General features: G+C 55.5%; 1 protein-coding gene and 1 long non-coding RNA gene across 8 annotated transcripts; one reads left to right on the top strand and one right to left on the bottom strand.

Moving 5' to 3' along the window:
* Positions 1 to 1,794: 1,794 nt before the first annotated feature.
* Positions 1,795 to 21,333, top strand: Igf2 (insulin like growth factor 2). 7 transcript variants are annotated; one of them, XM_076555661.1, is made up of 4 exons: positions 4,508 to 4,530; positions 16,224 to 16,386; positions 17,524 to 17,675; positions 17,951 to 21,333. In XM_076555661.1, exons 2-4 carry the CDS (start codon positions 16,230 to 16,232, stop codon positions 18,185 to 18,187), a joined length of 546 nt encoding a protein of 181 aa, XP_076411776.1. In that variant the 5' UTR covers positions 4,508 to 4,530; positions 16,224 to 16,229; the 3' UTR covers positions 18,188 to 21,333. The 7 variants fall into 7 exon arrangements, with proteins under 7 accessions (XP_076411744.1, XP_076411776.1, XP_076411751.1 ...); XM_076555636.1 differs by lacking the exon at positions 4,508 to 4,530 and adding an exon at positions 5,210 to 5,298; XM_076555656.1 differs by lacking the exon at positions 4,508 to 4,530 and adding an exon at positions 10,968 to 11,079.
* Positions 2,317 to 12,313, bottom strand: LOC143269639 (uncharacterized). Its single transcript, XR_013046223.1, has 4 exons — positions 10,991 to 12,313; positions 6,514 to 6,571; positions 5,639 to 5,914; positions 2,317 to 4,876 (listed from the first exon to the last, which is right to left on the bottom strand). It is a non-coding gene; the product is annotated as an uncharacterized LOC143269639 (long non-coding RNA).
* Positions 21,334 to 21,679: the final 346 nt, after the last annotated feature.

Raw genomic sequence — 21,679 nt, 5'->3', positions numbered from 1 at the left:
GATTGTACATTGTAATTACAGATATGGCCACCAGATGTCAGCATGAGGCCACTTTAGTAGCCCAGCAAGGAAAATTAGATGCTAGGAATTTCTAGGGGTACCTCAGCGCTTTTCCATAAATGAGAGCCCAGACAGACCCCCTGAGTTAGATGACTCTCCTCTTTCCAAACCTCAAGTGAGGAAATTGTTTCTGTGCTGTGTCTTCATGGCTGTACCCCAATATTTGTTCTTCTTTTGTGGTCCCTTCCTCTGGGGTCCCCTAGACCGTGTCCCTCAACCATGGAACATCCATGAAATACAATTATGAAAGGTCATTCCCCTCAAACCATAACCCACTGATGCCTAGCACCCCATTCCTGCCTCAGTGGCACCGTGGTTTAGTTGCTCTTTCATGGGCACTCTTCACCTGTATTCTCCCCTTCCTTAAACATTCTGTGTCCTAAGACCCTAATAGAATAAAAATAGCCCTGGGCTTAGTCAGAGGTAAAAATTCAGGGGGACAGAGCTTGGATTCATTTGGAAGGAGTCCAGCTCTGCTTCTCTGAATGTGACCTGTGGGATGTAGCCAGCTTTTCCTTCTAGCCCCCTGGCCTTCTACCTGCTCAGAGGGCACCTCCTCTTGTGGCACTACCAAGGAATCTCTTCATGGGTTTGGAATAAGCCTTTGCCTTCCCCGTGCTAAAACCTCTGGCTTGGTAAATCACAGCCAAATGTTCCCAGAAGGCCCTAGTGATAACATCTTGCAATGTCCAGGCATATTGCAGCAGGCAATGGAGGGGAGCACGTGCTTATTAGGGGAGCACTTCTAATTAGAGGCCCCAAAGTAAAGTTAGAATCTTTACAAGGAAAGGACTGCCTCGCCTCTGTGAAGTGTGAGATGCCCTCTGCTATGTATCTCAGATATGACTTGGGGTTATCCATAAGTATAGTGAGAAATCCCACCTGCCCTTCTCCCATGGAATAGGATGTCTGTATAATGCTGAGCCACCCCCATCAGATATGAATTCCCCTAAAGTTTAATTATCTTCCCCTACAGAAAGTCTCACTCTCCCCAAACATGCCTATCTCTACCACTAAGGAGTTGGGGGGGGGGATTTAGATAACAAAGGGAGAGGGAATAATTAAATCTTAGCTTGGGTTGATAAGCTGAGTAAGATAAAAAGATTAGCTGGAGTGCAAAGGGTACGGACTAGTGGGTTTCTGTGGAGTGAACCGGTGTTTTTGAGTCTTTGCTGTACTCCCTGCTCTCCCTCAAAGCCAGGGACAAAGGTTTCAGAGTACAAACAAGACTTCAGGCAATGCTCGTATCTGAGCCCCGTCCCAGCTGCTGTCAGCCCTCAGGCTGTGCCTTAAATGGAGTTGCGGCTAAGCTAAAATGGGGTGAGAACCCAGCCAATCAACATTCCAAAAAGGACGAACAAGTGTCACTATACATGCCATCTGCACCAGTATACTTAGTGCTTGGCACCACTCATAGAGGGCAGGGGGCCAGGTCAGATGACTGATGACTCTAAGTTGAGTAGCCATGAAACATGAAACGACACCAAGATGGCGCTGTGCCACACAGATGCACCGGAAGTACGTACAAAGTAATTTTAATATTTATTTTGAACCTTGCTTCTAATTTGAATAGGCCACGCCCCCTTTTTACCTGTGCCACGCCCACCACATTCCAGGGTGTCAAGTGACTGCCAAGTGTCACTCTAGTGAAGTCCCACCCATTCCCCACCCCCTGCACATACTCCCACCCCCCTAGCAAATAGGAAGTGTTTCTAGCTTATGTTCCAACCCACATAGAGGTCCTTCCGCTTATCAGGCATGGCCAAAGCCCCACCCCCTAATGCCCGCATACCCTGGGGGGGGGTTGCCATCGTCAGCTGCCCCAGAAGTCTTTGCTGCACTGTGCTAGTATATAATTTTCCAAATTTGGAGGGGTCTGCAGACCAGCGTGGAGAGGACAAGGAGGTGAGTGGCAAAGCCAGTCAGTTAGCATTTGAGCAGGTGCCTTGCTCGGTGGTGGAGAGCAGAGCCTACGGCTAGCGGCCCTGTTATCATGCAAGCTCCAAAAGACCCTCTCATCGGATCTTCAGCCTCCGCTTCAGCCTCGTCCCCTTCCACCTCTCCTTCAACTTCAACTCAGCTGGAGTGTCTGGGCACCACAACTACAGCACCCCCTGCTTTGGAGGAGGTTGCTAATCCTGGCCCAGCCAGCAGCTCATCACCCAAGGAATTACGGAAGAGAATCCTTGGCACCAGTGAGCCCCCGGTCCTCTTTCTCCACCGTCCGGGGACTTCGGGGACTTCAAAGCGACTAGAGTACAGGTAACTAATTGGCTTTTCATTCCTTCTGTGTGTGAGTGAAACTGTAGTTTAAATATTCTGATACCCTTAAGTGGGCTGGGGACTTGGGGCAGTTAGGATCCTGGTCTCTGAAGAGGGAAAGATTGCTGCTGGATCGGACTGGAGTGGGGGGTGGGGGGCTGTAACGTGAACGGGTCTAAGTGTAGCATGGACGGGTCTAAGAGAAACTTTAACTTCTGCAGGGACAGGAAAGACAATTGGGGAGGGGATTTACGGGGCTGCACAAAGCTACAAGGAAAGTAAGTTTCCCTTCACTAATTTACCATGCGAAAGGGGAGAGGCAGGTCTAGTGCTCTTCCCGGCGGGGAGTACACAGCTGTTTTCACAAATGTGGAAGGAAAGAGTTTTTCTGTGTGAAAAATTTTCCCTTGGTGCACACTCGTCTCCACTCCCCACCCCCGCAAATGTGCAGAGGGGCTAGAGATTCTAGAGCAGTGTGGGGTATGTATTATACATACATGCATATATAAAATGTATGTATGTATACATATAATCTTAAAAGCAAAGCTTCCCCGTCTATATCCTATACCTCCTAACTACCACCAGGATACTGGAGAGCAAGGAGAAGGACCAAGAGAGGATGATTTCCCTTGCTATTCTCTAGCAGCGTTTAAAAAACAAAAGCTACTTCTGTCCTGACCATGCCGGCTGCTGTGCGCACCTTCCCTCTAGTGCTCCCGTCCACAAATAGTAATTTGGGGCGGCAGCAGCGCTCCTGGGTGCACATTCATTTGTGCATAAAGGTTTTCTTCCCTGCAACTGGGATCCCAGACACCTCAATCCACCCAGGATAGCATTTATGGGGAGGGGGGCTATTTCCTGGAGAAGCCCTACCACCCTTCCAGAGGCTGCCTTCCCAGAGCAGAGCCATGTGCTCTTTTGACTTTTGTTCCCATCCAAGGTGGGGGTGTGAGGAGAGGAGTGGAAGACTTTCACAGTTTTAGCTGTGACCCCGTGCCAAGGCAGAAGCCCATCCCTAATTAGGAAGGGGCCAGCTTGCCCTTCCCAAAGGAGGGTCTCCTGCCTCTCCCGGAGCAGTTGTCAAACTTGGCAAAGTGACTTCTCACCAACTGCTTTCTCCCTTCTTCTTGGGAGGGTGGGGGTGGGGTGGGGGTAGTTAGGCAGCTGAAGGGACTGGGTGGGGGAGGGGAGCAACCCTGACAAGTTGACTCACAGGCTTCCCTATCCAGCAGCAAGGTGGGAGGGGGGCCAGACTCGCTGGAGAAGACTTGTTTTTTGAGATAATCTCAAAGACTTTTGCTTCTCCTCAGGGGCCGAGTAGTCACCAGCGAGCTCGAGGTCATTGTGCAGGAGGAGGAACCCAAGCCCATAGCCCAGGGTCCTCCATCTCCTTCGGCGTTTAAGGAGGAGGAACCCAAGCCCATAGCCCAGGGTCCTCCATCTCCTTCGGCGTTTAAGGAGGAGGAACCCAAGCCCATAGCCCAGGGTCCTCCATCTCCTTCGGCGTTTAAACCTGTTGCCCAGTATGCAACCAAGCCTGCACCGAGACCTGTGCCGATACCTCCACCAAGGCCTGAGCCAAGGCCTGTGCCGATACCTCCACCAAGGCCTGCGTCTACACTGGAGCCGAGGCCTGAGCCGAGGCCTGAGCCAAGGCCCGTGCCGGTACCTCCACCAAGGCCTGCATCTACACTGGAGCCAAGGCCTGTGCCTAAGTTGGAGCCAAGGCCTGTGCCTAAGTTGGAGCCAAGGCCTGTGCCTAAGTTGGAGCCAAGGCCTGTGCCTAAGCCTGAGCCTAGGCCTGAGCCAAGGCCTGTGCCTAAACCTGAGGCCAGGCTTGAGCCAAAGCGTGAGCCCAGGCGTGAGCCGAGGCGTGAGCCCAGGCGTGAGCCGAGGCATGAGCCCAGGCGTGAGCCGAGGCATGAGCCCAGGCGTGAGCAGAGGCATGAGCCCAGGCGTGAGCCGAGGCATGAGCCCAGGCCTGTGCCTAAGTCTGAGCCGAGGCGTGAGCCAGGGCCTGAGCCTAAGTCTGAGCCGAGGCCTGAGTCAGGGCCTGAGCCAGGGCCTGAGCCGAAGCCTGAGCAGCAACCAGCCAGAGCAGCCCGTGAATCCAGCCCCAGGGCCAGCTGCTGTGGCCTGTGGCCCAGAAGATCTCCACGCTCCCAGAACTGAATCAAGCCGCCCACCAGCCCCAGTCCTTCCCCAGAGGTGAGTGTCCATCATGCACCCAGCAGGGCAGAGGCATCTCTAGCATAGGAGTCACATCTGGACGGCTGCAGATACTGGGCTCAGCCAAGTCCCCTGCAGCCAAGGGACTAGCAGAGGCTAGGAAATCTATTCAGTCACACAGTCGGTATCTGGAATTCAGGTGGGCTCCACGTGCCCCTCCTTGGGAGCACAGGGTGCAGGCAGAGCAGTCATCCAGCAGTCTCTGTAGCCTGTAGATCCTTGAAGCTGCGCTCCCAGGAGTCCCGGAGCAAAGGTGGCAAGGGCTGAGGGTTAAAGGTCACACAGCCCAAGAGGGAAAGGCAGAGGTTCCAGATGAGGGAAGAATCTGAGGAAAGAAAAAAAAGAAGAAGAAGAAACCGTTAGCTAGAAAGAATTGAGAGACTGAGGAAAGCTGGGCATGGGGGGCCCATTCCCCCGTCCCCTGGTTATACAGTTGCAGCTGTGGAGGCCCAGCACTAGTGTCTTGACCTCTCTGTGTCTATCCCCATTTGTCAAAGTGTGTGACAGTCTCGGACCTCCTGGCTGAACTGTGAATAGCAAATGAAATAATGACCAAAGAGACATTGTGGGACCTGTGAAGGGCCTTAGGAGAGCTCGTGTCCTGATTCCATTGTGTTCTGGAGGCCATGGGTTTCCTGTGCGTGAATGGGGATGGGAGGCAGCAAGAAAGGGCCTGGGGCCAGAAGCATTGTGGACTCTGCTGGCATAAGCTCTGCTGCTTGGTGGCCCCTGCAGTTCCCTGCTCAGGTACCGGGGATCAGGAAGGCAAAGGCTCTGTGTCAGGAAGGCAGAGCAGTGGAGGCTGGGGGAGGGGGAGCCGCGTGTGGGTCTGTGTCCTTGTGCCTAAGCCTCAAGTAGTGCAGGCTTCCCAGAGTCGGCAGGGTGGGGCCCAGCAGGTGAACTCCTACCCCTTCCAGGCTATCATGCCCATGCCAAAGAGAAGCCAAAAACCTCCTTTTAAAGGTTGGTTCTGACACTAAAGCAGTTAGGACAGTGGTGTGGCCTCAGTCTATCTCCACCCAGCACACCGGCCTTTTCTGCTGCCCCCACCCACCCACCCAGTGCCCCCACAGCAGCTCTTACTTACTTTTGGTTTGGGGTGTGTTGATCAGCCTGGTGGTGCAGTCCTCATGTCGGTGGTTCCCCTAGTGACTTCCGAGGCTTGCAGGATAACACAGAGCACAGCCTGGGTCTTCCTGGTGTGGGGTCCCAGTGTGGTGGCCAGGTCCCCAGTAGAGTGTGGCCTCTGCAGCAGGCGTCCGTCCCTCCGGCAGGGAATGAGGGAGAGCATACTGGGGACCCTCAGAGAGGAGCTGGGTGTGCAAAATGCTGGGCTTGTTCCCAAGCGAGGGCAACAGCTGAGCTGGGGAAAGACACGGGGAAGTAAGGAAGACAGACCCATGGACTGAAGGGAGACAGACAGAGCCCCTGGCTAAGGGTGCTGGCCAGGCTTAACGGGTGAATCTGAATCTTAAAGGGTATTTAATTTCTTCAGAATTTGAGCTTTTAAGCCCAGAAAGACTTGGACTGCCATGGTGGTGGGGCTGGGAAGGGACTGAGGCGCACTTAGGGTTGAAGTCTGGTGGGTCAAGCCCTGCCTAGAGGAAACCGTAGCCCCCTCCCAATAACATTCTAAGGGTGTAGTAGGTTCCTTCCTACCTCGGGGGGGCGGGGGCAGGGAGTGAAAATAGAGGAAAGGAGAGGGCCTTAGAGGGAGAATCCTGTTGTTGGTCCCTGGCTGAGGGTGGGTTGAGCGCTTTTGAGTCCTAGGTTGACCCGGAACTGTACCAGCCTCTTACCGGCCCCTTGAGCCACACTTTGACTAAATAAGGCCAGGTGAAGGCTCCGTGGAGAGTCATGTAGAGGAAGGAGAACATGCGTGTCCTTTTCCCCACCCTACCCCGCCTGTATGCTCTGGTGGCTCTTCAGTGGGCACCTCAAGATGACCTCAGCGTCTCCTACCTGGCAAAATCCAGGAGTGCATCTCCAGGGGTGATCCCGTGGCTTCTCCAAGGCACCTCTGCAGGGCGGAAAGCAGAGATTAGGCCATGAAACAGGTCACTTTATGACTGCTGTCTTCTCAGTTGCCTCTTAGGAGCAAAGAAGCAGGACTCCGGAAATGGGGCTCTGGTCCCAGTATCTTGTTCACCCCCAATCTGTGCCACTTCTTGGGGAAAGGTAGAGAACCCCCAGCTGGCACTTGGGAGCCAATCTGCCATTTCTTTCTATAAGAGACCCTCAGTAGAGGGCTTGTAGCCTGCCTGCTCTGGCTTCATGAGGACTGGGTGTTCACAGACACCCCCTTTTTTAATGTTTCTTACTCCCAACAAATTTACAAGTATACCCGGAATGGGGATCACCATACCCCTGTCTTCCTAGCTGGAAGCTTCCTCAAGTCTATAGGCACACACCCAGGCAGGCCAAAAAAACGCCAGGGATAGAGGCTGGTGGGAGGGGGGCTGCATGGGTGTGTTGGAGGGGGACAGGGCCAGATGTTCTTGGAATAGGACACGGGGGTGATTGTTGCGGACTGGAATTTGAAAGGGGAACATTCTCCACGTGCCTCATGCTCTGGGTGGAAAATGGGTGTGGGGGGCTCTCTCAGTCTTGCCAAGCTAATATGAAGGAGATGCCTCACCCTGCCTGGGTCCCCACACCTGTCGAAGGACATTAACTCCTGCCTCCCCAGAGTGTCAGGCTTTGAGAATCCAACCCCCCCCCCATACTGTCCTCTATGGGTCTCTCTGTGAGTGATTATAGAGACAAGCAATGCTTATAGTCATGGTCCCAGGGTTTCCCCCCATTCAGCTGCTCCCCAGCACCTCCTCTATCTAACACCCCACCCCACCCCCCAGGTCCCGCTAGAATCGTGGCCCTTCACCTCCAGCATTGCCCAACTATGAGGGGGTGGCCTTGTTCCCAACAACAGCACGGTGAGCCTGTGTGTGGGTTTAATATTTGCCTTTAAGGAGCTGGACTTTCCCCAGCCAGAACCGAGTGGCTAGTCGCAGAAATTTTCTGAGAAAACGAAATGAGGGCCTTGGCACCCAGTCACTGCTCCCACTGTGTCATTATGCGCCCCTCTGCCCCCCACTTTCTTCTCTGCTCCCCCACTTTTTACCCTCTTTCCATACTGTCCAAACAAAACTGATCCCTCCGTTGTTAATTGTTAGGGAGCGAGCAACGCCGGATCGGCGCGTTCGGGGAGCAGGGGCGGGCAGGGGTGGCCACTGGGGGTGCCTCGGGCCCCCAAACAGAGCCAGGGACGAGCCTGCCCCCGGCGGCCGCCGGGCCGCGGCTTCGCCTAGGCTCGCGGCGCCTGAACGCGTGGGGCGCAGGGGCGGCGGGGAGCCGAACGGGGCGCCCGGAGCCCAGGGAGCCTCCGGGAGCAGCGCGCGGCTGCTTGCTCAACATTCGGCTCCCTCGCCGACGCCCGTCCGGCTTGGCCTCCGCCACCCAAAGCCCTCTGGGTGGCTATAAGGCAAAAGAACGAAAAATGCAGCTGGCTCGGGCGTACGCTCCGCCGGCGCCGGTGCTCCCTGTCTGCTCCGCCTGCTCCCCTTCCCCGCGCCCGCGTTCCCCCGTGAGGGCGCCCCTGCTCCGTGTGAGTTCCCTGGCACCGCGGATCCTTGCGCCCCGTCCTTCGCCGCCTGGGAGCTCAGTTTCTCAAATACAGTTCTAGTTCTCTGTAGTCTACGTGCAGCCAGAGCAACTCGGGCAGCTTCTCTGCATCTCAGGCGTTGTTTCCTTGGGATCCTCAAAATTGAAGCATTGCTTTCCAGGGGGCCCTCTAAAATCATTCAGCGTTTGTTTTTCTCACAAGTGAAACTTTTTTTTTTTTTGATATTTGATTTCCAAACATTTCAAAAGGTGGGAATTAAGCCTCCGCTTGCTCCCCAAAATTAGATTATGTGGCCTGGGCCCCCCAGAGTTTGCTTCTGTCTCTTTAGTTTCATATGCAAGATCTTAACTCAGTTTCCTAAAATTTAAACGTAAGCCCGGGGTCTTGAGTCCTTCTGACAATTTTTTCTTACTCGGGAGGGTGGACAGTTTCACAGCATTTAGGGTCTGTATCCACGGGGGGGGGGGGGGCTATTTTCCCGTGTCCCTAGCACATCGTTTTATATCTGCAGCACTGTTGCCGCTAACTCTGTTTCCCCGCCACCCACCCTCCAGTTTCATTAACGTGGAACATAATACACTAGATTCTGTAGTCTGTTGCCCCAACCCCAAATTTTACAAGTTGAAATCCACTCAGACCTCCCAAACAATTTCCTGGAACCCTCGAAATTCTAGCCTTTCTTACTAGGTCCTCCCCTAAAGGTAGGCAATTCAAGCAACCTACACTCTCATTTCCCGGGTTCCAGAAAATCGAGGGAGTGCTTTCACAAATTACCCCTAAAACTCACTCAACAAGAACCCCTGTTTTCCCCCTCCCCAACACACAAGGGTCGCGGGAGTTGGGGTTTTCTAGCACTCTTGAAAGCTTTCTGGCCACTGTTATGTTTTTTAAAATACAGACGCTCTCACTCAAGCTCCCAAAGCAGGCTAAGCAATGATCTTAGGCGTGTGTGCTCACATGTGGCAAGAGAGAGCTTTCCATGCTCTCTCAATTCATACATGTCTCTCTGGGTCACAGAAGGCACAAAATTAACCACTGGCCAAAGCCTTTTTCTTTATACTAGAATGTTGAATGTCCCCAATCCTTGAACATTCTGAGTATTTTCTCTGCACCAAGTATCAAGAGTCCCTGGGTCCTTTTAGCTTTCCAATTAAAAAAAATTTTTTTTTAATTCAAACGCCAGTTGCAAAGTCCAGTACCATCCTGGACCCTTCTCCTCATTCCCCATGTTGGCCCATGCTGAGCACCCTCAAACATTAGGCCATGTTTTCCAGGCCCCAACACACGTTTAGTTAGCCTTGGGTCACGGAAAGTTTCTGCTATGTCCCCCTGCAGTACCAGCCATGCACACACTCAGCCTCTTACATTTCAGCTTTTCTTCCCCAGTCACCCTGCACAATCTCTGCAGATTACAAATTTGGGGCATTGATTCTTAGGTCCTAGGATTTAGGAACTCATAATCTCTATTCCTTGATATGTAGGAATTGCCCCTAAAGTGTTCCAAGGATACTGGGAAACTTTAGATTCAAATATTATTTTCCTGAGGCCCCCAAATTCAGGTACTCCAAAACAAATTGAGACTTTTTTCTTTCAAAGAGTTGGGTTTTTATTAAACTTTAATGAACTTTGTTGAATTTATGACTCCTGCCAGAGTCTCCCTAAATTTAGACAATGTTTTATGGTCCCCCAAAGCACAGTGAAAAACGTCCCAGATCACCCAAATCCTAGGTTTTAAAAGTCTGTGTTTTACACATTTCCTAGCTACTAATTCTACTCCCTGCAATTTGGATTTCAACATCTATTGGGTAATTTTTATTGATCCCTAAAACTCGCGTATGTTTCTCCAAGCGCAAACATTGTCCAAGAAAACAAAGTTCCCCCTTGTTCAACAAAATGACGGACTGAAGTCTGTCTAAGAAATTAAAATATTAAAAGACATTGATTTTCTGTCTTCCTCAAATGGACTGCTTCCTCAAATTCCCCTACATTTAGACAGCATTTCCCCATTTTCTGGAATACTTCTTTGAAGCCACAGAAATTATAGAGGTGATTTTTCCCGGCTGCTACAAGTTCCTCTGGCCTCAAGGGTAAATCTAAATCCCCACTCCTGCCTCCCAAAATAATTGACCTGGATCCCTAAAATCCCATTTCCCAATTTTAAGCAATTAAAATGAAGCTCCCCCAAATTTCATGTTGGGAATTTTCTTTAATTCAACAGCAACAACAAACTACCTAACTTCTACAAATTAATCTAGGTTTTTGTGGGTTTTCCTAAGTTTGCTGACCAAGATGTTGGGTTCCCCAAGTTAGGCTTGGATCAAAATGCCCCCTATTTTTGCATGCAATAATTTCCCTCATTCCCTAACTTGGGAGTCTTTTTTTTTTTTTTTAATCTCAAATTTAGCTGTTAACCAGTTTTTCCATTTGTGGAGTCTCTCCCGAGTCCCCCTACTTCGGGACAGTCATCCACAGGGCTGCAAGTCAAACAAGGGTCTGACTTGGGACCCCCGAAATTTGAGCATTGTTTCCGCTGGCCACTCTCGGCAGCTTCCCCTGTCCTGCGCATAACATTAGTTTCGGCCTCTTCAGTTTCCTACGGGGTCCCAGAGACAGCTCCGATTTTGGCTAAGTCTGTGTGCCCCAAATACGCTCAGGACACTGCGCGACGGCCAGGACGTGGGCAGTGCTGCTCCCTCGTCCAGGAAAACGACTGGGCATTGCCCCCAGTTTCCCCCAAATTTGGGCATTGTCCCCGGGTCTTCCAACGGACTGGGCGTTGCCCCGGGACACTGGGGACTGCCTTGGGGTCTTGCTCACCTTCAGCAACGTCCACTGCGCTCCACAGATCCTCTCCAGCCTTTCTCCTCGGATCCTCTGCGCCTGCGGACGCGACCCTCGGCCTTGCGGTGAGCTCCCCGTGGCGCGCTCCCTGTGCCTCAGCTCTGCAGCTGCGGCTGCGGGCAACAGGCTACCTCGCAGCTAGTCCCCAGGGCTGCTGCCGAGCAGCGCTGGAGCGGGATGCTGCCTTCTCCCTCGGAGGCCGCGCTCCCTTAGGCTGGGTGCCCCGAAACACGCGCCACTTTGCCTGCACTCTGCAAACAACGCAGTGGTAGGGAAAGCGCCTGGCGGCCAGGAAACGGGAAGGGCAGAGCGTTGGGCAAAGCCAAACCCGGGAGAGGCGCTGAGCGCTCCGGTGGCTGGGAGCCTCCAGTCCTACGGGTCGAGGGCTTGGGGAGGCGTGCGGAGCGCGGGCTCAGTGATTGATGGCCGGGCCCGGAGGTTAGCCCGGGGTGCGCGGGTTTCCGCCGGTGATGGCCCCTTCCACTCCTAGAGGTGTGCGGCGTGGGCTGGTGGGGAGCAGGGTGCACCGGTTTATGAGTGGTTTCGACTCCGTAAGAATCACAATGGCTTCTTACATCGTCCGAACCCTCCAGGAGATGGTTTCCTCAGACCCTCAAATTATCGTGGTGGCCCCTGGGGCCAAACCCGCGCCTATGCAAGTTTATCGCACTGATAACAGGGAACTGTTATCCAGGTATTCTGGGTGGGTCCCAAAGGCGTGCTGCTTAGATGCACTCCGGTGAGCTCTGGTTTACAGGTATGGTTTGAGCTACGTTTCCAGCCCTGCTTCTTTTTCTGCGTTAGAATGCAGACTTTGCGCTGGGCTCCACGCAGGGCCCAACTCTGGCGTGGTCAAACCAGCCTTCCCTTCGTGGCGCACCTGGTGGCCCCCCGACACTGCTCAGGTACCCTACGCAAAGCACCGGGGGGCGCTCGGGATCTGGCTGCAACTCGAGGTGCCTCACAGTCCTCCCTGCCTGCTCAGGCAGGTGGCGGCTGCGCGCTCCACCCTAGCCGATCCTGGGAACCGTCCACTGCCTGGGAGGTAGGTCCCTGTGAGGACCCTCGACCCAGCACCTAGCTACTTGCGCCTGAACTCTACATGCCAGGATGCGCCTAACTTTGTAGCCCTCTAACTGAGCACAGGTTCCTTACTACCACTGAGGCCTAGGGTGCCACGCACGTTGATGCACACCGCGCGCCCCAGTCGCACAAGCGCAGGGCACCCCGGAAACATGACATGGGGCCTCGATTTTTTTGGAACGGATACCCGGTATTTCGTGGGCCTGCTGGGGCGCCCCACGCCCCCCCACCCGGCACACCCATGCCCAGGGCCCCCGGCCCGCGTTCCCCCCCCATGGCTCGAGTTGCGGGGGCGGTCCCGGGGCGGGGCGAGGGCCCTACGGGCGCCCATTGGCGCGGGCGTACGGCCAGCGGGGCCCGAGCGGGCGAGGAGCCGCGGAGTGGCGCGGCTATAAGAACCGGGAGTTGGCGCCCGGAGTTTGCCTGCTCTCCGGCGGAGCTGCGTGAGGCCAGGACGGCCCCCGGCCCCCCCTTCCGGCCGCCCCCGCCTCCTGGCCCACGCCCGCCCGCGCTCGGCCCGCCAGCGCCTCCATCCGGGCTGGCGGCCCCGCGTCGACGCCGTCCGCCGCCTCGCTGCTAACTCCCGCGCAGGGCGCCGTCGGCGGGGCCGCGCTCCGTCGGGCCTGCGGATCTCCCAACCGCCTCCTCCTCTATCTACCTCAACACCCCATTCCTGCTTCGCTAGAGGAGGCGGTCCCCACCGCAGGCAGTCCGGCTTGCAGGTCGCCGGCGTTGTCATCCCCCGCGCTCCCCCTCCCAGCCCTCCCCGGCGCGCAGCCCGGCCGCTCCCCTCTTCTCGCTGCTGTCCCGAGTGGCCGCGGCGCCGCCACGCCTGTCCCCCCCAAGAGGCCCGGGCTTACGACGGCCGAGGGCTCCGTCGGCCCTAACCGAGCTGGGTACCCGTGGCCTGGGTGACGCCTCCATTCCTCCCCCCTCAGCACCGTCCTCGGCCCTTCGAAGTTGCGTCCTTTCCTCCGCTCGCGGTGCGCCCCCCCCCCCCGCGCACGCACTTACCCGCCACCTTTCCTAGGCTCCCCTCCTGCCCCCTCCCCGCTCCTCCTCGCCTCAGACTCCCTCCCCCCTCACGTCCGCCCTCTGCCTTCGCCTACCCAAGTGGATTAATTATAAGCTTTCTGTTTCTCTCAGTGCTGTCCTCTCCCGCTGTGAGCCTACCCGCCTCTCGCTGTCCTTTCTTCCTCTTTCCCTCTCTGTGGTCCCCCCCGTTTCACGTTCACTCTGTCTCTCTCACTATCTCTGCCCCCCCACTATCCTTGATACAACAGCTGACCTCATTTCCCGATACCTTTTCCCCCCCAAAGTACAATATCTGGCCCGCCCCAGCCCTAAGACAGCCCATCCTCCCTAAAGAAGCAGAAGAGACGTCGTCCCCCCCCCCACCAAAAAAGCCATCCCCCCGTTCTGGCCCGTCGCACATTCGGCCCCCGCGACTGGGTCGGAGCGGCGCTGGCAGAGGAGTGCCCGGCAGAGGGGCCTTCGCCCGCTCTTCGGTTTGCAAACACGCAGCAGGGAGATTGGGTGGTAACTTCGCCGGCTTCCAGGTAAGGGCTCTCAGGGGCCCCAGACGGGTGCGCAGGGCCCAGCCTGGGCTTGGCGGGACTGGGGCGGCCGGGGGTGGGGGCTGGGGACCCGTTCCCTGTGCAAACTGGCTCTCCCCGTTGCGCCGTGAGGTGGGGGAGGGGGCAGGGGTATGAGGACTGGTGGGGAGGGGGTGTGTAAGTTGAACTCACTGGAGATTTCTGGTCCTTTGGTGCGTGTTGGGGAGGGGGAGTAAGCTGCTTTAAAATGTATGACTGGTGTTGTTCAGGCCCTGTCCCCGCAGGGTGCTGAGTGATGAGGAGGGGGGCAGAGTCTCCAAAGCCCACCCTGGTATGTTGACTTGGTGCCAATGAGACTGAGAGAGGAATAGCGGGTGGGCGGGGCTAGAGCCCCCCCCAAAATTGGCAAAGGAGTCAGGCCAGATGCCACAGTTCGCTGCCCCCCCCCACACACACATGCACACCCCAACTCTGTCCCCAACATTCTCAACCTAGAATGTAGGGAGAGGGGCCAGTTTCGGGCTTAGAAGGGCAGAAATGTTACAGTCCAAAGAGGAATAACTGCCCCTGCCTTTTACTGGGTGGAACTTTCCATAGGAGGATGTGGGAAGGAGCCCCCTCCCCGCCCCCATGAGTCTGTGCAGAGAGGGCTGGGGGCGCACGATGAGGCCCCCCCTCCCACTGGTGGTGCTTTGCTAAGGAATGGTCCAAGGCTAGCTGTTGGGGGGGTGCAGGAGTGAAGGGACTGGCTGGAAGGAGGGAGGGGGCGGGTGCAAAGGGGGCGGGGGGAGTGGTCAGTAGGGAGGGGGGTGGGGGGTAGGGTGGAGCCGGGACTGGGAGGAGCCGACTCAGACATAAAAGCCGAGGCACTGACCAGCTCGCAAACTGGACATTAGCTTCTCCTGTGAGAGCCTTCCAGCCTTCTCCTGCCTTCCACCTCTTGCAGCCCCCGCGGCCTCCTTATCCAACTCCAGGTAACCAGGGCCGTGGAGCCAGAACCCTGCTGCCATCCCGCTCCGGCCTGCCCCATGCGGTGGTCAGGGCATCGGCTAGCCTGGGGCCTCTGCCCTTGCAGCGGGGCCTGCTGCCTCTCACAAGCCTTCGTCCTCCTTCGGCCTCTCCTGTGCTTCGCCTGGCCCCAAGCTTCCTCACCTGCTCCGTTCTCTCCTTTTTCCTTTCCCTCCGCCTGCCCCTTCCAGCAAATTTGGGCCTTCCCTGGGCCCTCACCTATCCCTTGGTCAGTCTCCTGCTTGCTTCTGCTGGCCACCTGGGCTGGACCTGGAGCCAGTGTGATCTGGCTTTGGGAAGGGACTTCGAGGTCAGCTCCGTCTCCCCATCCCCCACCCGCACCCCCAGGACTAATTGTTGCAGCTGATTGCAAAGGCGGTGGTCGTGGCATAAAGGGTGTTAGGCGGGCGGTCTGGCTCTTGTAGAAGAGGTGGGCAAAGGTGACTTTTAGTTACCCGAGGGAGCTCAAACAAGTTTGTTTCTTGACTATACCGCATTGGTCTCTCACATGTCTTCTTTGCAGCAAGAAATCCTCTGGGCCTGTGGAGCAGAGGCTTTGTACCGCAGTCTGGAGGGCATTACTTTCTTCAGGGTCAAGGGTGGCTTACTTTGGGCGGTGGTGGCCTCTCATCTCTAAAGAAAACCATTGCCCCAGCCTGTGACCACACGATTTGTGGCCCGTGGAGGGGGTGTGTCCCTCCAGACTGAAGTGTTCAGCCTCTCCGGGACCCAACTGCTGTCTCTAGTGCCCTGGGTAGAATTTAGTTCCTACCAGAAAGATGATCCTGTGGGCCATAGAGGGACTCTCTAGGGTCGCTGACCCTGGTCAGTAACGGTTGAGACCTGGGGTGGGACTTTAGGCTTTCTCTTGAGCTCTGAGGTGCCTAGGGAAGTCTGGACTTGGAGGGCTGGGTGACCCTGGAGAGCAAGGCTCACAGGAGTGCCAGCAGTCCCGTTGCGCTAACCATTGGATTCTTGGCTTGAGCCTTGCTCAGCATGGCCTGGGAGTGGGGGTTGGATGGGTGGAGGTGTCTCTGCTGCTTAGGGAGGGGTGGCCAGCTTAGGGGGGGCAGGGAGGTTGGCGACTGGTCCCTTTGGATGCACATGCTCCACGGTGGGTGGGGTGGAGCTGTCTGCCATCTTGGCCAGTGCTTGGAGGCCAGAGTAGGAGTGGCAATGGTGATGGGCCCTTGGGCTGGCCCCACCCCCATGATGTCATCACTTGGAAACCAGGTCCAGTGTCCAGCGCTGGCCCCTGCTGCTGTGGGTGTGGTCAAGCTGCAATCGCGCCTATGGGTGGGTGGTCCTCCAGGGTTTCTTACAGTTCAAAGCCACCACGCGGTGCCTTCCCGGGCTCCGTTGAGTTTCTTCACAGGCAAGTGGTCTTTGACCTCAGCCATTCAAGGGCTCCCTCCCGTCTTCTGCAGGTCAAATACAGAATGTGCAAGCTGCCTTTCTAATTTAATTGCGTTTTCGATTAAGAGATGATAGGTGTCTTTGGTGGAGAGGAGCATCTTGGGACCAGGGGCCCCTCACTCAAAGCCTGCATCTCTTTTTTCCAGATACCAATGGGGACCCCAGTGGGGAAGTCGATGTTGGTGCTTCTGGTCTCCTTGGCCTTCGCCTGGTGCTGCATTGCTGCTTACCGCCCCAGCGAGACCCTGTGCGGTGGGGAGCTTGTTGACACGCTTCAGTTTGTCTGTTCGGACCGCGGCTTTTACTTCAGTAAGTCACTCCGGAGAGGTGGGGTGGGGGGGAGGGGGAGGGGGAGGGCCAGGCCTCCCTGGGTGTACATGCAGTTTGAGGTGGCGGGGTGGGGGGCGGGGGTGGGGCGGGACAAGGGAAGAGCCAGACCTTGACCATCCACATTCAGGGGTGCTTATCTGCTTTCAATATTGCTCACACTTCTCTTAATTTCCCAGCCTGGGGGGGCTGGGCATGGGCTCCCTGCTTACAGAAGATGGGGGCACCCAGGTGGGGCATGCCTGGGCGGGCAGGGGCACCAGAATGGATGACTCTCCTTGCTGGCATGGGCCCTTCTATCTTCCTCACCTGGTCCTGGACACGCGGCCTGCCTCCTCCTCTGCACCTCTACCTACCTGCCTGTGAACTGCTCTGAGTATCCTCCCACTTCACACTCTGGAAACTGCTCCTGCTCCTGGGCACTCTGAAACCCTCTGGCACTGCAGGGCCAGCCCTTGCTCAGGGAGCCACTCCTGCACAGAGAGGCTTCCAGAATAGGAGGGTCCAAGGTGGAGCCTTCAGTGGCTCTACCCCTCAGCCTAGCCTCGGACCTGCATATGTGGGGGAGAGGGGAAAGACGGGAGAAGAGAAGGGAGTGGATTTTGGGTACCTCACTCCTCCCCTCCCGTCTTGTTCTCTCCTGCCCTATCTTCCCTGTCTCAGCTCAGTGCTGGGGGGGGGGGTTAGGGGTGGGCCCCTCAGGCTTAAGGTGGCACCAGGCCAGGACCCCAAGTCCAGGGACCACACCTGTGTCCACCATAGCCCCCTTGTGGGGCTCACCCTCTCCTCCCTGTTTTCCAAACTACTCCAGTGTGGCCTCTGGTCTCCATGGAGTTTGTGGGCTGTACCATGTTAATTGCCAGGCAGGAGGCACTAGAGGCCAGGGGCTGGTCCTGCAGCATGCACCTTTATTTCTCCTTTCTGGGCACCTTGGCTCACCTGGCTCACACTTCTACCTCAACCCTGCAGGGTGACCTAGTATGGGAGCAGGGCCTGGTGGGAGGGCAGAGGTAGTTACTTCCTTCTGTAGCCTTCCCTTGGGGAGCTGGGGAGGCCACCCCAATGGGTGCTGCCCCCAGCTGATGATGACTAAAGATCTCTGTCCTGTGGAACTTCCAGGCAGGCCTTCAAGCCGTGCCAACCACCGTCGCAGCCGTGGCATCGTGGAAGAATGTTGCTTCCGCCGCTGTGACCTGGCCCTCCTGGAGACATACTGTGCCACCCCCGCTAAGTCTGAGAGGGACGTGTCAACTTCTCTGGCCGTGCTTCCGGTGAGGCTCGGGACAGGGAAAATTTTTAGGTAGCGGGGTGGGGTTGAGAGAATGGTGGGGGTGGGGCAAGGAGACCATCAGCTTCTTGATTTGGGGTGTTACGGAGTCCACTCACATTTTATTATTGGCCTCTGCCCACAAACATAGATGTTTGTGGGGAGTTGTCATGAGCTGGTGTGACTCTGGGGGGGTGGGGGTGGGGGCGTGAGAGACCTGGCTGGATCCTCAGGCTAACGTGCTACCCTGACACCTGCTGACTAGCGCCTCCTCTTAAGGACGACTTCCCCAGATACCCCGTGGGCAAGTTTTTCCAATATGACACCTGGAGACAGTCCTTCCAACGACTGCGCAGAGGCCTGCCTGCCCTCCTGCGTGCCCGCCGGGGTCGCATGCTCGCCAGAGAGCTCGAAGCGTTCAGAGAGGCCAAGCGTCACCGTCCCCTGATCGCCTTACCACCCATCGATCCCGCCCACGGGGGAGCCTCTTCGGAGATGTCCAGCAGTCATCAGTGAACCAAATTGTTTGGTAATTCTGCAATGTAACACCATCACTCTGTGGCCTCCTCTTGAGCAGGGACAGTTCCATCATGTCCCACACTAAGATCTCTCTGCTCCACTTCCTTCCCTAGGCTTCCCCCCACCTCCCCCCATGCCCCGCCTCCCCACATCAGGCTACTTTGCCCCACACCATCGGGCAAACAAAACCAAATCAATTGGCTCTAAACAACTAAACCAAATTGGCTCTAAAGAACCCAAAAAGTTGACACCCCCCAAATAATTCTAAAAAAAAAAATCTTTAAACAAATTGCCCCTTTAAAACAAATTGGCTTTTTAGAAACACCAGAACCATTAATTTAAAAATTAATTAACAAAAGAAATCAATTGGCTAAAAACAAACTAAAAATTAGCTTAAAAACAATTGGCAAAATAAAATAATTCGGCCCCCCCCTCCTCTTCTTCCCATTTGGATCTTTAGTCAAATTGGCTTAGACTTGGATCTCAGAACCCAAGAAGAAAGGAAGGGGACCCGAAACTCTTCAGGTGGCATGTCATGCTTCAGTGCCCTCTCCTTGTCACCACTCAGATAGGGTGCTTTAGCTTAAGCTGGCTGAGAACAACAAAGGCCACCCAAACTCTTTCTTCACTGGCCATTCCATCACAAATGTCATCATGTCACCACAGGGCTGGGTGAGAGAACCCAAGGAAAGGAACAGAGTATGAAAACTGGAAACAAAACTTAATTGGCACAAGCCCCCAAGTTCCAAAAATCTTACTTATCTGTACTACCTAAAAAGCACTTTTATACTCATCCCTGCAGACACACAGACATGCACGCATGCACACACACACACACACACACACACACACACACACATACACACACACACACATGCACGCACGCGCACACACACACACACACATACACACACACACACATGCACGCACGCGCACACACACACACACACACACACACACACACACTCACTCATATAGGTATGCACACCCCTCACAATTAGATGAGAACATTGAAATTGCTAAATAACTCCTATTAGAACCACATTGCCCAAACCAAGGTTCGTCCCAAATTCCCTGAGCAGTTTGCATCGTTTTAGCCCCCCCCCCAAGTCCATCTAGTTGCTGCTGCTTGTGGGCCCTGTGTATGATCAGGCTGTTAGTTCTGTCTTTCTGAGGGAGGGGGGTGTTCTTACAAGGCTCACTTCCATCTGGGCCAGTGCTCCCCAGCCCCCACAATGTGGGCCAATGCCTAGCCACCTTACGTGTTGGCCTCCCCCAGTGTAGAATAAGTTTGGCCAGATAAGGAGATGGTACTGCCAAGTGAGACATGCTGCCCGAGTAGCCTGACCCTGGGTGTGTTCCTAGGAGGAAAGATCTGGGGGACACCCCCTACCCTGAGCACACCTATGGGCCATCTCTGTCAGTCTCCTGGGGAGCCCCCACCTTTTAGGGGCTCCCCAGGAGACTCACACTGATGGTGGGGAGTGTGGGAAGTCTGGCGGTTGGAGGGGTGGGTGGGGGGCAGTGGGGGCTGGGTGGGGGGAGCTATGGATAGGAAGTGGTCCCAGAGAGGTTTTGGATGGAAGAATCAGGAGGAGGCACAGGTCAACTTGCAGAATTACAGAATTAGGACCCCAAATTTTATGCCAATTGATCTATTCCCCTCTTTTTGTTTCTTGGGGCGTCTTTTCCTTTTTTTTTTTTTTGTTTTTTTTTATCCCTCCTTAGCTTTTTATGCGCTCATAATCAAATTGTACCCACTCCCTAAGTAACAGGGGAGCAGTGACCACGTAATGAATGCATTAAGCTATCATCACCAAGTACCACCATGTCCTGCTCTCCGCCATTTATCACCCTTTATGATTTTTGTTTGTAATCTGTCTCTGTCGCTTGGCCTGAGTTGGGAGTGGAGTCTCTGTTGTGTGCTGGCCACGCACCCACAGAGAAATAAAAGGAATTGAGAAGGCCGCTGCCTGGCCTGGCTTCTGAGGACAGTGGCTGGTCCCAGGAGTTCTGAGAAGTGGAGGGGGCGTGGGGGCAGTGTCCCCTCAAGTGTCAGGACGGTGCTCGGAGGCCACAAAGATGGGGCCCCCAGCTGGCCACTGCCAGTTGGGGGGGAAGGGGATATAGATGTGAGAGTAGACAGGTTCCATCAGGCGGGAGCAAGTGGCCGCCTTCTGAGCATTTGGGGAGTCCTCCTCCCCGTCCCTCAGTGTCATCTTGCCCACTCCTCAGCACCCCACCTTGCCCCCAGGAGGTCTGGAGCTCTACAGACCTCCTGGGGGCAAGGTGGGATGAGGCCTGGAGTTGGGGAAACTGGGAGGCTTAAAGCCTGCAGAGCCAGGAGAGCTGTGTACAAGGGGTCGCCTGGACCCCGAGGCCCGAGGGTCTGGTGAGCCGTAGCAGCCACCCCACGGTACCTAAGACTGTGGCAGGGACCAGGGCGGCTGGAGGTTTACCTCACCCCCACTTCTGCCTCCAGTGCAGTCCCCCTGCCCAACAGTCCACTAGCAGTCTAGAGGCCTGAGGCTTCTGGGCCCAGGTGACAGGACTGGCACCACCCTGGGGGCGGTGTGTGTCAGCCCGACCATGGCACAGAGGGTTCCTCGGCAAGTGCCTGAAGAATGGGCCATTCGGAACATTGGACAGAAACTAAAAGAAGTAAATTGTTATAATTGGAGAATGTGAATTGGCCCGATACCCAAAAGATCTCGAGGCACCCTAAATTACCTGCCCATTCAGCTGGACACCCACCCACTTGATATGCCTCGCGGGAATGGGTGCTTTAGGGGCATTTGCCGACCATCCTCTGTGTCCCCGAATTTGCAGTTCTCCCCAATCATAGATCACCCTGATGCAGGCACCTACCTGGTCTCCCATGCCTAGTGTGGCCCTCCATCTTATCTCTTCCCTGTTGTCTTCGGGGGGTCCCCTCTTGGGCCCCTCCCTTTGTCATCACCTGAAGACCCCCACGCGTCGAACGCCATTTGTCACCTGTGCCACTGCCTGTGTCATCTAGCAGTGGCCCCGGGTGTTTGCCCCAACTCAGTCCCTTTAACATGCTATTTCTGGCAAAATCCAAAGCTGGGTTTTGTTTTTAACCTGTTAACGCTTGCAAGCCTAATAAAGCATTTAAAATACTATTTCCTGAGTTCTTTTCTGTTTTATTTGGGGGGTCAAAAGGAGGGGAAGTTGGGTGGGAAGGAAAAAAGAAGGGTGCCTGGTACCTGGGAGGCAGCAGGTGAAGAGGAAGACCTTTGAAGTATGCATCCCTCTGATTCGTCCACAAGAAGTGGGCTCAGTGAAGCACTCTCTGAGGAACCCAGTGGGTTGGGGACAACATGAGGCCCCAAATATTCAAAGGTGGGGTGCTGTGGGGCTAGAGGGATCGTATGGTGCTTTTCCAATGAGTCCTGTGCCACGGATATCCATCCCAGGGAACATTGCCCTTAGCTTTGGGGGTGGGGGTGGAGACAGAATACTTCAGGA

This window comes from Peromyscus maniculatus, chromosome 1, assembly GCF_049852395.1.
Source record: "Peromyscus maniculatus bairdii isolate BWxNUB_F1_BW_parent chromosome 1, HU_Pman_BW_mat_3.1, whole genome shotgun sequence".
Taxonomy (NCBI): domain Eukaryota; kingdom Metazoa; phylum Chordata; class Mammalia; order Rodentia; family Cricetidae; genus Peromyscus; species Peromyscus maniculatus.
Note: the sequence above shows the minus strand (reverse complement) of the source record. Positions and strands in the feature narration are given on the sequence as shown.